Source organism: Podarcis bocagei (genome assembly GCF_964188305.1).
Source record: "Podarcis bocagei genome assembly, chromosome: 14".
NCBI lineage: Eukaryota > Metazoa > Chordata > Lepidosauria > Squamata > Lacertidae > Podarcis > Podarcis bocagei.
In genome coordinates, this window is record NC_138139.1 from 46,268,646 (window position 1) to 46,285,975 (window position 17,330).

A 17,330-nucleotide genomic window follows, 5' to 3' on the forward strand; every position below is an offset into this window, starting at 1 on the left:
TTTATTCCGGGTCCGCGTGTCACTTTTTGTGCCTGGAAAAAAAGCAAGTTTCTGTCACAAAATTGTGCGAGATTGCATCACCCAAAATGGTCGCTGTCCTCTTATGAGGGAAAAAGGGGACAATGGTGTCCCAGAAGATGGCTTCCCAGTTTTCCCCCTTTGACATGTTGGAGGGTCTAAGAGAGGGGTTTGTGAGCATGTGCAGAAACCAGCCTTCGACACAATGGTAAAATTCGCACTCGTCGCTCAGCCCATCTTCACACCTGACCACACCCACAACTGGGACATGGCCCTTAGAGGGTCATCCAGAAAGGATCACAGACTTCAGGCCGAAAAGGGTTTCCCGTCCCTGTGTTGAGTGATCAGTAATGTCCCCCTCTGTGTCCCTTTGTGGCATCTGCAATTGCAAATTTCCGCTGTGATCATTACACGCTTTGCACATGTGATTTCAGCCTCCTGCTGCCCCGGCCCCTCAGAAAGCTCCCAGAGCTGCTGGACACTGTTTGCCGAAAAGAGCTGGGGGGGCTTTGCCAGGAGGCCACTGAACCTGCAGCTTGCCCAGCTCCCAAGCAAGCAGTGGCCTAAAGCAGAAAGCGATTTCTGTTGTTTTCTGCCGAAGGTCCCCAAGGGCAGTGAATTAGGAAGGATTAATTGAACGGGTAGCCTGATGATCTCTCCAGGAGGGAAGAACAGCCACATAGTTACGTAATCTCCCCCCCCCCCCGCCTCCCTGCTTTAAGTAATAAACTCATCAGATAAAGCAGCTCTAGTTTGTTGGAGGTCACTAATTCCTCCCTCCCTTTCCCTTTGTAACTGTTGCTTTGCCCAGACTCTTTGGGAAGAGTGTTGCCTTGATGCACATCAAAGGGAAGCAGACCGTAGCCCGTTCCTAAATGTATTTCTTCCTCAAGATAGGTGGGTTTTTATAAAGGGATCTTGGCACTTTTTTTGCGCCAAAAACCACCTCAGGATATTTGGGAGGTGGGAAAGCCGGTGGATATTTTCCAATCAGCACAATAGCGCAGGGAGGGAAATGTGATTAGGTTGGTTCACATCAGAATTCAAAGTATCAAATCCAGCCTCAAGCTGGATTCTCTACAAATAGGTAAATCTGTATCATCATCATCAGTGTTATTTTTCTAGAAAAAGAGGTGTCGGAACTGACCATGAAGGTCTCCCTTGTTCTCTTCTAATGGCACCCACCTAGAGGTTCTGGCTGGGGGGGAAGCCCTAATCATTATCATTATCCATCGTTAATCAGTCGCTTTATGCAATAAAAAGCCTCAAAATGACTTGACGGGGTAAAACACAAAACACAAATGTAATTAAAAACTGGGGGGGGGGGGAATGAACATTACAATATACATTAAAAGCTCATCCAGCAACATTTTAACCACCTAAGAGGTTTTATTACAGTCGAGTGGTATGCAAATGATGTGAAATAAATAAAGATAAACACCACCTCAAAAATCGTCACCGCACAAGAGGCTGTTTGCTGTCCCTGCTCTGTTGCTTGTACTGCCTCGGCCTCTCCTACCTCAAACACATTCAGATATGCCCACATTGAATTGATTCTAGCATTGGACCCCACATTCACTCTTCCATTCTGAACAGAGGAAAAGTACAAATATATACTCTCTTGTTATTTTTAATAACAGCTCACGGGAGCCTGTTGTAGATGTTGTTTTCCTCCACTGATGGGGTGCGAGATTGCGATCCTATATCCTTATATGAGAGATATTTTGTGCTCCTGTATCCTTATATGCTCGTTTAGATAAGGCAGCCATTTTGTGCTATGCCACACACACCCCGTAGCCGCCATTTTGTTATTCCATTTTTTAATTCTTTATAACTTATATTCATAAAACTGCCCAGGTATAAAACACATCAAGGTGGCGTACAGCAATATATGCAAATACGATGGGACATAAAATACCGTTAAAACAATGCAAAATAATTGTGAATGTGTCTGGCTCATCTTAGGAAAATTTAAACAACTGGATAGAATTGTCGGCATAAAAAGGACTTCAAGAAATACTTGAAAATTAGCAATTGCCAAATCTCGGCTGGATGTGTGTTGCACACCATGGGACCAATGACACCAAACGCTTGACTACCAGCTGAAGCCAGTCAGGCTTCTGAAACACAGGGACAATTCACAGCCCTCCTCCAGGTGACTGGGAGTGTTTAGCCTTGGAAAAGAGGAGGCTGAGAGGAGATGATAGCTATCTTCAAATATCTGAAGGGCTGTCACACAGAAGATGGAGCCAGTTTGTTTTCTCCGGCTCTGGGGGGTAGGACTCAACCCAGTGGATTCAAGTTGCAAGAAAGGAAATTCTGACTAAGTATCAGGAAAAGCTTTCTGACAGTAAGAGCTGTTTGACAGTGGAACAGACTCCCTCAGAAGGTGGCGGACTCTCCTTCCTTGTAGGTTTTTAAGCAGAGGTTGGATGGCCATCTGTCAGGGATGCTTTAGCTGAGATTCCTGCCTTGCAGGGGGCTGGACTATAGGACCCCTGGGGTGCCTTCCAACTCTTAAGATTCTATGACTGCAGTGATCTAGCTGGAATATAAGGGCTTGGGTGGTCTTTAAGGTATCCTGGACCCAAGTTCTTTTTTTAAAAAATGATTTAATCATTTTTTTCAATACAAACAACAACTTCAAAAGACACATTCAACAAAAACCATAACACAATTTGACAATTCAGATTTGAATACACTGATATACCTATGACTACACCTTTTAAACAATATTTTCCCACCTCGCTCTCCTCCCCCTACTTCCCACCACTCCGCCTTATCGCTTAAATATTCCTTCCAGATTTCTTCATATTTATCTGTTCTTAATTTGTGTCGACATGCAATTTGTTCATATGTAGCTAATCTGTTCATATTATCATTCCATGTGCTCAATGGAATCTTTTTGCTGCTCTTCCAATTCACCAAAACAAGGTTTTTTTGCTTCTAATATAGCACGGTACATCCATATTTTTTTTGACCCAAGTTCTTTAGGGCTTTGTATACAGTGGTGCCCCGCAAGACGAATGCCTCGCAAGACGAAAAACTCGCTAGACGAAAGGGTTTTGTGGTTTTTGAGCTGCTTCGCAAGACGAATTTCCCTATGGGCTTGCTTTGCAAGACGGAAACGTCTTGCAAGTTTGTTTCCCTTTTCTTAACACCGTTAATACAGTTGCGACTTGACTTCGAGGAGCAACTCATAGAACACGGTGTGGTAGCCTTTTTTGAGGTTTTTGGTGATTTTTGAAGCTTTTCCAAAACTTTTCCGACACCGTGCTTCGCAAGACGAAAAATTCGCTAGACGAAAAAACTCGCGGAACGAATTAATTTTGTCTTGCGAGGCACCACTGTATTAGTACAAGAACCTCCGACTAGGCCCTGTAGCATATGGGCAGCAGTGCAGCTGTTTTGCCAGAAATATCATATGCACGTCCTCCAACATTTCTCCGGTGAAAATAGGGACGTCCCACTCCATAATGATAATTTTACTATTGATACCCCACACATCTTACTAGGTTGCCCCAACCACTCGGCAGCTTCCAAAGCATAGAAAAACATAATAAAACATTAAACAATAAAAAATTTCCCTATACAGGATTGTCTTCAGGCGGCTCAGGGGTCTGATAACTCCATACCCTCCAACATTTCTCCAGTGAAAATAGGGACGTCCTAAGGAAAAGTGGGGTGTTCTGGGATCAAATCAGAAACCGGGACTCCTTCTCTAAATCAAGGATGTCCCTGGAAAATAGGGACACTTTTGAGAGTCCACACCTGCAGTTCTTTTTTGCTGCATTCTGCTCTAGATGGAGCTTCTAGGCCAGCCCCACACAGAGCTCATTGCGGTAGTCCATTCTCAAGGTTATCAATGCATGGGGCTACAGTGGCTGGTTTAATCTGATCCAAATACAGCTGTTGCTAGTTTCTCAGGCAAGGCTGCTAAAAGGCACTCCTGATTAGCTCCCACTGCATGTCCCTCAAAATCCCAAAGGAACCCGCTGGCTCAAAAAGTTTGGTGACTCCAGATATATGTGCTTTGATTTGCAGAAACAATTTAAAAAAATTAACTGTGTCAGCCAAAACCACAAAACATTGAAAACGGGTATTCTAAAGCCCTTGGACCCATGCTGGGAACTAATTGAAATCAACACTGGGCAGGTAATTGGTTATTTATGCTTGTTCTGGTAACAGGTGAGAGAAGGGAGGATAAATTCCCTGCCCAGTTTTGAGTTGTCCACCCAATGAGAGGTCGTTATGGGAAAGGACTGTCGGCTCAGTGGGAGATCATCTTCTTTGCATGCGGACGACCTCAGGTTCTATTCTTGGCACCTCCAGGTACAGCTAGTAATGTTACCTGTCTGAAACCCCAGGGAGGGGGGACTGCTGTTCATCAGTGTGGGACAATACAGAGCTAAATAGGCCAATGGTCTTAACACAGCCTTCTATGTCTCTATCCAGACCCTTCCCTTGTTATGAATTTCATAACACCGACAGCACCACCGACAGCAGATGAAAGGAAATTGACAAGAGGCTGTATTTAAAGAGATTACGGGGTCTTCTAGGGATAAGCTAGAAATTCAATTAAAGCTCCTCTTGCGCTTTCTCTTTTTCTTGGCCAAACCAGCTGCAGGGAACCAAATCCAAGAATCAAGGAGACCTTTAAGCATCTTCCAGGTGCGTTCTGATCCCATTCTTAAAGGGCCAATCAGCGAATTCTGTAGGGAATTCATGTAAGCCGCACAGGATTGTTCTAACACAACAGGAGCCTGTCTTCTAATGCCTACGTAGTTCATAGCAAATCTGACAGGAGTGCGAGATTATGTGTTTCGTTCTGGGTTGGGAGGAACACAGGAAGCTGACTGAAACCAAATTCTTCCATCTAGCACAGTCATGTTGTCACTGACTGCCAGAGGCCCTCCAAGGTTTCATTTGGGAGACATTCCCAGCCCTGCCTGCTGAGGATTGAAGATGCCACCTTCTGCATGCAAAGCAGATGTTTAATCACTGAGCCACACCCCTTCCTCAGGACCCACATGCCTGTTGAGATAATTCAGGAAGTTTCCAGGTGTGTTAGTGGTTCAGAGGGCAGTCTGCAGGTACAGAGCACAGCTCTTCAGCTGAAGTTAAGCAGGTTCTAGCTTAGTTAGCTGCCTTGATTGGAGGCTGAACGGGAACCAGACGGAAGCTGCTCTGAGCTGTTTGGAGAAGTGATCGCAACTACATACAAATATGGGAGCAAAGGGAGCTGTTAGCACCTCAGTCCATCCAGGTCATTACTGTTTACACTGATTGACAGCAGTGCTTCAGGTAATAATAATAATAATGATAATAATTTATTATTTGTACCCTGCCCATCTGGCTGGGTTTCCCCAGCCACTCTGGGCAGCTTCCAACAAAGACAAAAAATACACTAAAATGTCACACATTAAAAACTTCCCTGAGCAGGACTGCCTTCAGATGTCTTCTGAAAGTCAGGTAGTTGTTTATCTCTTTGGCATCTGCTGGGAGGGTGTCCCACAGGGTGGGCGCCACTACTGAGAAGGCCCTCTGCCTGGTGCGCTGTAGCTTTGCTTCTTGCAATGAGGGAACCGCCAGAAGGGCCTCGGCTTGTTGTCAGACAGCGGACTTTGCTATCCCATTCTGGAAATGTCGGGGATTGAAGAGTTGGCAGTTTAGCTGCGAAGATGTGTGGTGTTTCACCGGATGAGCTGGGGGTGGAGAGCATGGGATCGGGCAAGGAGATCATGCAGATCATTGGTAAAGCATGTGTTTTGCATGCCCAAGAGCCCGGGTTCAGTCCCTGACATTCCTAGGGAGGGCTGGCAGGGCCTTCTTAACTATATCCAGCGCCGTGGTGCAAAGATCCCTCTGGCGCCACCCTGCCCCATTTCCCAGAGTTGCCGACCTTTTTATGGCACTGCCGGCAGGAGGCGGGCAGCGGCTGTTGGGCAGCTCCTCCGGTGGGGAAGAGGCAGAGGCTCCGGGCATGGTGCTGCTTCAGCGTGGCATGGCGAAGGTGGGCGAGGGCAGCAAGCTGGTGCTAGGAGGCGCCGCATCCACCCTCCACCTCTTCCCTGGTGCCCTCCAGAACTTGGTGCCCTGGCACCCAGCGCCACTTGCCTCTATGGGCAAGATGCCCCTGAAGACTAGGGTTAACCAACACGGCAACCTCCAGTTGACCCTGGAGGCTGCACTTCCCATCATCCCTGACCATCAGCCATGCTGGCTGGGGCTGATGGGAGCTGTAGTCTAACAACGTCTGGAGGATATCACATTGGCTACCCTCTTAAGCAGACAATACTTGGCTAGATGGACTCGTGCTCAGACTCAGTATCTGACACATCCTTCTGTTCCCGAGATCCTTTGTTTGCTCTGTGAACTGATTTGGCCTTCCGGTTTCTGCAGTGCTCAGCGAGTGGTAGGAGGCGCCCTCGCCAGCTGACATAGATCTCCTCAACGTGACCACAAGAGTGTTTTCGTTACATCTCTCCCCCCTGGCCATGGCAGTGATTACAGCAATCGACTCTATTGACCAGTCTAGCTGTGAGATTCAAAGCAACAACACACCCAGATCAGGAAGCTCGGAGGCATGTCGTCAACATTGTGGCTCCAAGGTGCATTTTGCAAATGCGGTTGTTCGATGGGCCTCGCCTTGTCACGAAAAGGACCGCTTATTCTGTTCCCTGCTCTGTTGTGCTCTTGCAAATTCCATGTATAGCCTCCCCTCCACTCTCCATTATGCTTCCTTGACACTCCCAGCTAGATGCAAAATGAGAACACAAATTTCATAATGAAAAAAGCAAAGAAACCAATAAGCCCGCCTCCCACAAACACATTTAAAAGGCCACAGATTCTTCAACACTTCAGAAACCATCCTTATTTTTATTATTATTATTAAAGGGGATGAAATGCACCTTCAATGGAACAAATGCACACTCAGTGCTTCTAAAGTTTTTAAAAAGCGGTCAGTCGTCCTGAAATAGTAGTCAATTTGCGCAGTTTATACTACTTCTAATGTTTCATTATCCATTTCATCTATCTGAATGCTTTGGGAGTGTCTGAGGCTGTAGCTCTGTTGAAGCTAAGTACCAATGACTGTTATTTGAAGGAATGCTCATGAGGGCTAGTATCTTGATTCCCCAGCCCAGAGTGGCTGGGGGAACCCAGCCAGATGGGCAGAGTATAAAAAAATAAAATTATTATTATTAATAATAATTATTATTTCTTTTCTAATTGATGAAACTGAGATTCTGGGGATGCATAATTCTGCGCTCGGTTTCAAAATGTTGAGCTGTAAACAGTGATAGTCCTACTCAGAGTAGGCCTCCTGAAGATAACAGGTGTGGCTACTTTAGGTCAATTCATGTCTGTGTAGAACAGGGGTCAGCAAACTTTTCCAGCAGTTTCAACTGTCCCTCAGACCTTGTGGGATGCTGAACTATACTAGGGGGGGGGGGAACGAATTCCTATGCCCCACAAATAACCCAGAGATGCGTTTTAAATAAAAGCACACATTCTACTCATGTAAAAACACGCTGATTCCTGGGGCATCCGCAGGCAGGATTTAGAAGGCAATTGGGCCAGATCCAGCCCTAGGCCTTAGTTTGCCTACCCATGGTGTAGACCTTAGCTGGAGACATCCCTACCTGCTTTTCCTGCCCATGGACAAAACCAGAGAGAAACTTGAACCTTGTTAAGTTTGAAATATGATTTTATTTTATCTACCTTACCTTTCAAGCAAATTCCTGGAGCGGCTATCACAACTTCTCGTTTCTGAGAGATAACCCATGTGTCTTTGTTTTCTCATTGCAGAACCTCCACTTAGATCTATCTGTCTGCAGCACTTCAAAATCTAAGGGCTCCTTCCTCTCTTCCATAGGGTCAAGACTGGGAGGGAGCCGAGGGCAACGCCCCCTAAAGAGTCCAGAGACCCTTCCGCCCCACTGCTGCTCGACTCAGGGATGAGTGCAGGTAGAGTTAACCCTTACAGCATCGTATCTTCTGAGGAAGACGGGTTGACTTTGACCACCATGCCGGGAGTGAATGGCTTTGGCAACGGTAAGATCCACACAAGGAGGAAATGCCGGAACCGGTTTGTTAAGAAGAACGGACAATGCAACGTTGAGTTTACCAACATGGATGACAAACCACAGAGGTACATTGCGGACATGTTCACTACGTGTGTGGACATCCGCTGGAGATATATGCTGCTGCTCTTCTCCCTTGCCTTTCTGGTGTCCTGGTTGTTGTTTGGTCTTATTTTTTGGCTCATAGCACTTGTCCACGGAGATATTGAGAAGCCAGTCAAGGACGAAACATTCACCCCTTGCCTCCTCCAAGTGAATGGCTTCGTGGCTGCTTTCCTGTTCTCCATTGAGACACAGACCACAATAGGCTACGGGTTCCGGTGCGTGACAGAGGAGTGCCCACTCGCTGTTTTCATGGTGGTCCTCCAGTCCATCGTGGGGTGTATCATAGACTCTTTCATGATTGGTGCCATCATGGCAAAAATGGCTAGGCCCAAGAAGAGGGCCGAAACCTTACTCTTCAGCCATCATGCGGTCATAGCCATGAGGGACGGCAAGCTTTGCCTGATGTGGAGAGTGGGGAACCTGCGGAAAAGTCACATTGTTGAGGCTCATGTCAGAGCTCAGCTAATAAAGTCCAGGATCACCAAAGAGGGGGAATACATCCCACTTGACCAAATAGATATCGACGTCGGGTTCGACAAAGGCTTGGACCGTATTTTCTTAGTGTCTCCGCTCACCATCCTCCACGAGATCAACGAAGAGAGTCCTCTGTTTGGGATTAGCCGGCAGGATCTGGAAACGGACGACTTTGAAATCGTGGTTATCCTTGAGGGCATGGTGGAAGCTACCGCCATGACGACACAAGCCCGGAGCTCCTACTTGTCCAGCGAGATCTTGTGGGGCCACCGCTTTGAGCCCGTCTTGTTTGAGGAGAAATGCCAGTACAAAGTTGACTACTCACACTTCCACAAGACGTATGAGGTCCCGTCGACCCCATGCTGCAGTGCCAAGGACCTGATGGAAAACAAATTCCTCCTCCCTAGCACCAACTCTTTCTGCTACGAGAATGAGCTTGCCTTCATGAGCCGAGATGAGGAGGAAGAGGAGGAGGAGGAGGAGGACGACGACAGCAGAGGTTTGGACGACCCAGGCTCAGACAACCAGCCTGAATTTGAGACGCTGCAGGCCACCGTAGCTCTGGATCAAAGATCCTACAGAAGGGAGTCGGAAATATGACCCAGGGCCCCTGTAACTGCTTTCGAGGGTGTCTCTCCCCCTGCCCCGGTCTCTTTCCCTCCTCAACGAAACCCAATTCAAATTATGCAGAACAATGCAAGTGCCATAGGAATGCCTGAGAGCTAGAATGGTTTTTAGGGTGTTGTTTTTGTTGTGCGTTTTTTTAAAAACAAAAAAACAAAAAAACCCAAGGTTTAATCGCAATAACCACTGAATGGCATGGTCTGAGAAACCCTAGCCAGCCTCAAAGTGTTGTGAACATCCAGTGTTAACAAAGCTGTTAAGAGAACATATGGAAGGGCAGATTCAATATGGCGGCACCACAAGCTGAGAAACCCAACCATTGTGAGTTTGAGGCTCTGTGCAAGCAGGAGTATCATTGCATCCAGAGTGATATGATCGAAGGCTCATCCCTCTTGTCCTACAACATTATCCCAGGGACAACAGTTCTTTAGCAATCAGTTGGAGCAGACGGCAGTTCAGGTTTTCTCCTGATTGCTGTTTGCTGTGGTTTAAAGTTAAAGAGTGAGCTTTCCCTGGGAAAGGTATGGGGCAAGGGGGAAACTGCACAGACCCATGCCTGGGAAGCGTGGGTCAAGCAGAAAACTGCTTGGACCCATGCTTTCTAAGCACAAGACAAGTGGAAATGTGGGCAAGCTCCTTGTCTCTATGTTCCCTGTTGAAAATGAGGGTATTTTTATTTTTAAAAGCTAAGCACTATACAATTTCAAAAGGAGAAAATATCAGGTAGCAAAATCATGTTGTTTTTCAAAATATGAATGAACAAATTATATTATATTTAATATATGTAATATATACATGTACTGCCTGGAGATGTAATTCTGTTGCACTAGATCAGCACTTGAAGTCCTACAGCTCATAGTACACTTTTATTGTTGAGGGGAAAGCAAGGGAGGTTATTTTTAATCTTTTTGTTTGACTTCCCACATGCAAAACTATTTACCAAGAAACATTATTTTTCAAACAATAAAAGCGATTGCTTTTTAGAAGGGAATGAAGTCCAAAGTCGACAAAAGCAACAAAGCTCTTTTGTCTCTCTCTCTCTCTTTCTTAAAAACAAAACAAAACACATTTTCATTTAGGAAAAGCTTTCAGTTTTCTTGCCTGGTGTCCTCAAAAGTGGAGGGAGAAAATACACACAAAAAAAATTGTAGAGAAGGACCAGACGTTACAGATTCAACATGGGAGCCCCAACCCTGTGGTTTATTTATCCTGTGTTGGTAATGCAGGGCAAGGGGAGATAAGTTCAGGGAGGAATCAAGAGGAATCAGGGAGAAGCACTTAACCCTTCCTCCAGCCGCTCATCTCAAATGACCCAACCCTCTCCCTCCCGTCCCCCCCTCCTCAGACAGGCCCTGAGACTGAAAGTAGGGCCAGGCGTAGGACAACCACTCTCAGAGGGTCCTTTGGAAAGATCACAGGGGCACAGGAAGGATTAGACACTGTCCCCTCACCTACCAATTTCCTCCTATGGAAGGCATCGGGAAACTGTGGCCCTGCAGAGAAGTTGCCGTAATAATAATAATAATAATAATAATAATAATAATAATAATAATAATGTATTATTTATACCTCGCCCATCAGGCTGGGCCTCCCCAGCCACTCTGGGCAGCTCCCAATAGAATATTGAAAACACAATAAAACATCAATAACACTCACAACATCCCTTGACCATTGGCCATACTGGCTGGGGCTGATGGGGACTGCAGTCATAGGAAATGTGGGTGTGCAGAGTTAAAACGAGGTGCCACGCAGACTAAGGTCACATCCACAACATACATCTCAAGCACTCTTAGGCCACTTTGAACAATTCTGGCTTCCCCCAAAGAAACCTGGGAACTGTAGTTTGTTATGGCTGCTGGGAATTGTAGCTTGGCGAGGGGCCTCTGGACAATTCTAAGCACCCTTAGCAACCCACTGTACTCTGGATTCTTTGGGGGGAACCATGGCTGGGTTAAGGCGGCATGAGAGTGGTTGAATTGTGTGCAGATGTAGTTTATGTCTGTATTTATTTGGGGGTGTTATGCCGCCTTACAGATCAAGGAGGTAAGAGCAGTGGACTCGTAATCTGGTGAACCGGGTTCGCGTCTCCGCTCCTCCACATGCAGCTGCTGGGTGACCTTGGTCTAGTCACACTTCTCTGAAGTCTCTCAGCCCCACTCACCTCACAGAGTGTTTGTTGTGAGGGAGGAAGGGAAAAGGAGAATGTTAGCCGCTTTGAGACTCCTTCGGGTAGTGATAAAGCGGGATATCAAATCCAAACTCTTCTTCTCAAACTCACAGTGAACATGAAGGGAAGGGCAAACAGTTTTTTAAAATATTAAGCCATTATGAAAAAATACATTACATTTGGGGAAATTGCTTTGTATAAGTGTCTATACATATATATTAGGAGAATATGTATTAGGAGAATATAATATATATATATATACTGATATATTAGGAGAAAGTCACCATAAAATGCTGGTGAACCTTCATGAGGACCTTAATTTTTATTTATTTTTTTAAAAAGGAAAATAATGTGGAAATGTGGAGAACTGAACTTAAGAATGGAAAAATGAGAAACTGAGAAGAACCAAAACTAATGACTTGCCCTTCCTTTGTCCTTGCCCTTTGTTCATTTTCTTGAGGCTGATAGGAGCTGTGGTCCAACAAAACCTGGAATCCCATAGATTCCCTCCCTGTGCATAAAAGTGAAGGAAATTAACACTCATTTAGCAAATTCAATAATTTTTTGTTTCTCCTTACATTTATCTTGGGACGTGGGAGTGGGAGTGTGTATGGTGCAATTTGGGTTTTCTGCTTTCAGGTACCACACAATGTCCTGTTGGACCCCCTCTGCAATGGCCTCCCTTAGAACATCCTCTGCCACAGAAAGATGCTCTGATTTATTTGTTTGTTAACCACAGCAGAGGATGACGAAATAGAACCAGATTACTTCTCCTGACTCCTCCAACTTCCTAGGCTCCAAAGGGGCTGTGCCTTAAAAGAGAGGAAGAGATGCAATTGTTTTCTGTTCCCAAAGCATGCTTCTTGGGCCTTGCACCAAAAGCCATACTGCGTAAATCTCTTCCTTTCTTCTCCCCCTCTACCGTATCTTCTTGCTACTTCCGAGTAACACTCTGTTCTTCTCGCCCAGTCGCAGTAGGTGTCCCTTGACCAGCATTCTGGAGGAAGGCGTGTGACCGACCCACAGAGCAGATCATAAGCAATAAATGCAGTTCGCATGGCACACATTCCAAGCAAATATCGATCTCCCAAGTCCCCAACGTTATCTGTTATTGCAAAGCATGAGAGAGAGAGAGAGAGAGAGAGAGAGAGAGAGAGAGAGAAACAGAGAGAGTCTCACCCTGGCTGAATTTGCCTGGGAGCAAAGGCTGGCAGGAGTTGAAGGACATAATATGTTCCCTGACAGCTTGCAGAGAGGAGGAGGTTGGCAGAGTTGGGGGTAGGGCAGGGAAACCTGTCTAAAATTAGAATTTGGTCACTAAGGCCCTGGGTGAGTTTAGGCTGCCAACTGATCAGACAGGAAAAGCCAGCCTGGGCTTGCTCCTTGGACCCTGGGCTACAACAGTTTGATCTGCAGAGATCAGCAGGTGCAAAGGTTTCTCTCAGAGAGGAGAGAAGCTTCATAGCCTGCGAAAGCCTGCACACCAAACAACATTTGGAAGAGCAGAAGGAGGAAGGACTGGTGAAAGTAAAAATAAAAATTGGCAAGCCTAAATGTTGCATGCACTGTATCATGTTGTTGCAATGGCTCCCAAAAGCCTTAGGCTGCTGTCCAAGAACCTCAGGGGCGCTGCAACTATGATTTAGCTAGGAGCGAGAGAGGTGGACCAAATTCTGGCGTCGCACAGGGTGCCGCTGAAATTTGAGACCCCCAAGTCCACCGTTGCCTGTGCTCGGCTGTTCCAGAAACATGTGGGTTCCTTCAGAGTGCTGGTATAATGCAGCCCACTCCTTGGCAATCCCTAAAAGCCACCAGTAAGCATTAGCGTTCCAGAGTCACTAATCCAGAATTTCCTTTCACTTGGTTCAACAGCTGGCACATTCATTGATAGGACTTGGGGTTGTGTTGGGACCTTCCAGATGTTGCTGGACTCCAACTCCCATTATCCATAGCCATCAGCCATGCTGGCTACAGCAGATGGGAGTTCAGGTCCAAGAAGAGACTCACACGTGCCCCATGCCTGGCTCAGCTAACACTTTAAGGTTTGTTCTTAACATAAGAATACGCATAATCACGACTCATTTAAGAGTGCGATGTTATGCGTGCCTACTCAGAAGTAAATGCCAGTGAGTTCAATGGATCCTCTAAGTAGGTATGTTGTCGGATTGTAGCCTTAGAAACCCTGTTCATATAATAAAAGATTTCCTCACTCGTTCCCCCTCCACATGTGTAGCAAACACACAAAGTTAAGAAGGACCACCTTCACCCATCATCACTAGCATCATCATCATCATCATTTATTACTTATACCCCGCCCATCTGGCTGGGTTTCCCCAGCCACTCTGGGCAGCTTTCAACAAAGGATTAAAAATACCTTAAAACATCAGTCATTAAAAACTTCCCAAAACAGGGCTGCCTTCAGATGTCTTCTAAAAGTCAGATAGTTGTTTATTTCCTTGACATCTGATAGGAGGGTGCCACTACCGAGAAGGCCCTCAGAGCTGGACCTCAGTGTCCGGGCAGAACGATGGGGGTGGAGACGCTCCTTCAGGTATACTGGGGCGAGGCCATTTAGGGCTTTCAAGGTCAGCACCAACACTTTGAATTGTGCTCGGAAACGTACTGGGAGCCAATGTAGGTCTTTCAAGACCGGTGTTATGTGGTCTCGGCGGCCGCTCCCAGTCACCATCCCTTGTGTTCAGAAGAACATCTGAAAAGCCAGGTTGCATTCACACAGGCATAAGTTTTCCTTGTGATTAGGAACCGTGGGGAGCCCAGAGCACCTAGACTCCCTGAACACTGGCAGATTCATGTTACGTGTGGAGGAGGAATGAGTGAAGACACCTCAAAAGTTTGAGTTCAAGGTGACATGCCTAATCAAGGCCAGGGAAAGGCACCAACTACACAGAATGTGAACTGACCAATGCATAGATATACATTCTCAGCATAACTATTCTTATACCTAACTTATACCAGTTTTGCACCAGTTTGCTTGTCATAGCTATGGATGGCATGAGGTGCAAAATTCGATTCTGTTCATGTCTAAAAATGAATCAACCTAATTTGCACTATCTGAAACAAAACGCAAATGGAAATGCAGCCATCCTAGGATACCCTGACTTCTCCGTTTATGGTGGAAAGCGGTCTTCTGGAACTGAAACTAAATAAATAGATAAATAAATTTTATAGGCTCAAGGAGGCTTACAATACAACGTTCAAAAAGAACAATTGAACAGCAAAATGTATTAAAAGTTCAAACGAATTGACAGAGAAACGGTGTGGTGTCTCCACTGAGGCTTAAATTTATGCACCAGGGATACATACAATGTAAACTTTCACCAGTTTGATTTCAATAGCTGTTGGGGGGGGGGGGAGAGAAACTCAATTCAGTTTGCATTTAAAGACAAACCAACCAAATTTGCACTTCCCAAAACAACAGACAAACCAAAACACGGTTGTCCCTTGAAATTTGCGCTTCTAGGAATTTTGCAATGCAGTTTTTCAGCTAAGTAATGTGTACCCTCCCCCCCCCAAAAAAAACCCACAAACAAACCTGGGAGTAAACTATACCTAAAAATGCATATATTGGTGAAAATAACACACAAATATTTGGGGGGGGGGAACTGTGTTGCAAAAATGTGTAAATTAAGCAAAAATGTGTACCCAAAAATGTGTGTATTAGAAAATATTCCCCACTCCCAACAAATCGCAAACTGGTGTGGAAATGTGAAGAACTTAATTGAAGATTTGGAAAAAATGAGAAACTGAGAGAAACCAAAATCAATAGATTGGCCCATCCCTCGTCAAAGCTCCCTTGTCTCCCACTTCCTGGAATCATTGTTTTGTGGGGATATCATGCATTCTCTGTTTAAAAAATCTTTGATGCATTGGTCCTGAACTAGTCAGCCAGGATGGGCTACTGGAGGGGAAGCTGATGGGATGTCCTGCTTAGGCTGTTGGTCTCCAGCTCCCATCTGCCCCAGCCAGCATAGTCAATGGAGAGGGACGGTGGGAATTGTAGCCCCATAACACCAGGAGGCCACCACTTTGGCCATTCTTGAATTAATGATCAAAGGAGAGTCACAAGAACAGCCTGACTGCCATGCAGTAAAAAAAACAAAATCATGATTAGGAAATGCATTTTTCAGCTGAAGCAGTTGTGGAAAACCTTTGGTCTTCTATATGCTGCTGAACTACAACTCCCATCAGCCCGAGCAAGCATGGCCAGTAGCCAGGGATGATGGGAGTAATAGTTCAGGGCCAAGAGTTCCCCACACCTAGGCTACAAGCTGGCCCTGAGTCTGAAAGGATTAAGATTACAGCCATGTCTGCACACATAGGACTACAGTTCCCAGAATTCCTTGAGGGCACGACCATTAAAGCCATTTAAGGAGCCTATGTATGTTCACTAGTGACAACTGCACTAACTAGCTGAAGAACTGGAACTTACTTTGAAATCAATATAAATGGCTGTATTCCCAATTAGTGCAGGTCTTAGTGCTGTTAAGTGCCCATGCAGTAGGAAGTGGTGAGTCCATGGTGGAATCTAGACACATATAAAAAACATTTATGAAAAATGCTTTTTTGAAAAACGTTTTGAAAAAATATATTGAATTTGCCATAGCTCACCATCGCCATCTAGTGTCCCGTTTGTATAATGCACTTTACAACGCACTAAAATGTTTTATTCGCAGCTGTGTAGCTGAGTCCCATGTCTAACCAGTCTCCGTTTGTATATGCTAGAAAGGGCCATAGCTCAATGACAGAGAATCTGTCTTACGTGCAAGAAGGTCTCAGATTTAATCCCTGGCATCTCCAGGTAGGTCTGAGAGAGACCTAAAATCCCAGAAAGGCGCTATCAGTCGGTCTAGACAACACTGAGCTATATGGACCAATGGCCTGGCTCAGGATAAGGCGCCATTTTGTGTCTCCTCTGATTCCTTTCGAAAATTGAGATTTATTTCGCTGCCCTCCCCTTGACCCAGCAGACCACTCTGGAACACTGCTTGTTGAACAAAAAACAGCAACAACAAAAAAGGCAGGTGAGGACAGGGTGAAAAGGAGATAGAATCAAAACCTATTTATTGAGTGTATTATTTATTTTTTAAAAAACAGCTTGTATGATTGGTTGTGTTTTGGGTTGTTGTTGTTCTTTTTTTAAAAAGAAAATAAGAAAGGGTGAAATGTTAGCTGCTGCTTGGGTGGGTGCCAGGTGGAAGGGAAGGGGTTGTTCCTCTGGGAATTAATTTCTAAATGTATATCACAGTAAATATTTGTAAAGAAGAAGAAAAGAATCTTTAAGTAAATTATTGCTTTTTAAACTATATGTTATATAATTGTACAGTCCGGTCTCAGAGACTAGAATAATATATACATATGTATTTTTTAAAAAACGACACTGCTGCATAGATCAACCTGAAATGATTTGTAGGTAAAGCCATGCAGAGCTAGCAAATAGCAAGATTATTTTTCTGTTCTCTCTCAGTCCTGCTCCATATTCTCCTCCCTTGGTAAATACCTAGCTCTGGAGAATAATGTTATATAAAATGTATAGCTCTAGAAACTGAATGTGCTGTTATATAATGTACAATAATAACAATAATAATAATATATATTTTTTGCCTACTTCCGAGTGTGACAGTGGATCATTTTCTCGATGCCGCCAGGATGCAAGCTAAGAATTAACCCAACAGTTTCTGTTTAAGAAGTTGAGAAAAAGCCTTTGAGTAAGTTACAGTTGCCACCTTTCCGCTGCCCACTTTGCTCCTGTGCCTTTATGAGCACAACATTTTAAATTGGGGTTCAGCAAACTTTTTCAGCAGGGAGCCAGTCCACTGTCCCTCTTGGGGGGGGGGGGC

General features: G+C 45.2%; 1 protein-coding gene across 5 annotated transcripts in view; it reads left to right on the plus strand.

Annotated features, from left to right (window-relative positions):
* The window catches only part of LOC308572990 (ATP-sensitive inward rectifier potassium channel 12), a 77,770-nt gene that overhangs the window by 44,666 nt on the left and 15,774 nt on the right, over positions 1 to 17,330 (plus strand). For 2 of the 5 annotated variants that reach the window (XM_081169613.1, XM_081169614.1), the window contains exon 2: positions 7,828 to 10,643. The exons of 1 other annotated variant lie outside the window; for it this stretch is intronic. In XM_081169613.1, the coding sequence (XP_081025739.1) occupies positions 7,977 to 9,281 (1,305 nt within the window). In that variant the 5' untranslated portion in view covers positions 7,828 to 7,976 and the 3' untranslated portion in view covers positions 9,282 to 10,643. Of the gene's footprint in view, positions 1 to 7,827; positions 10,644 to 17,330 lie in introns of those variants that run through there. 2 more of the 5 variants (XM_081169615.1, XM_081169612.1) reach the window with 1 other exon arrangement.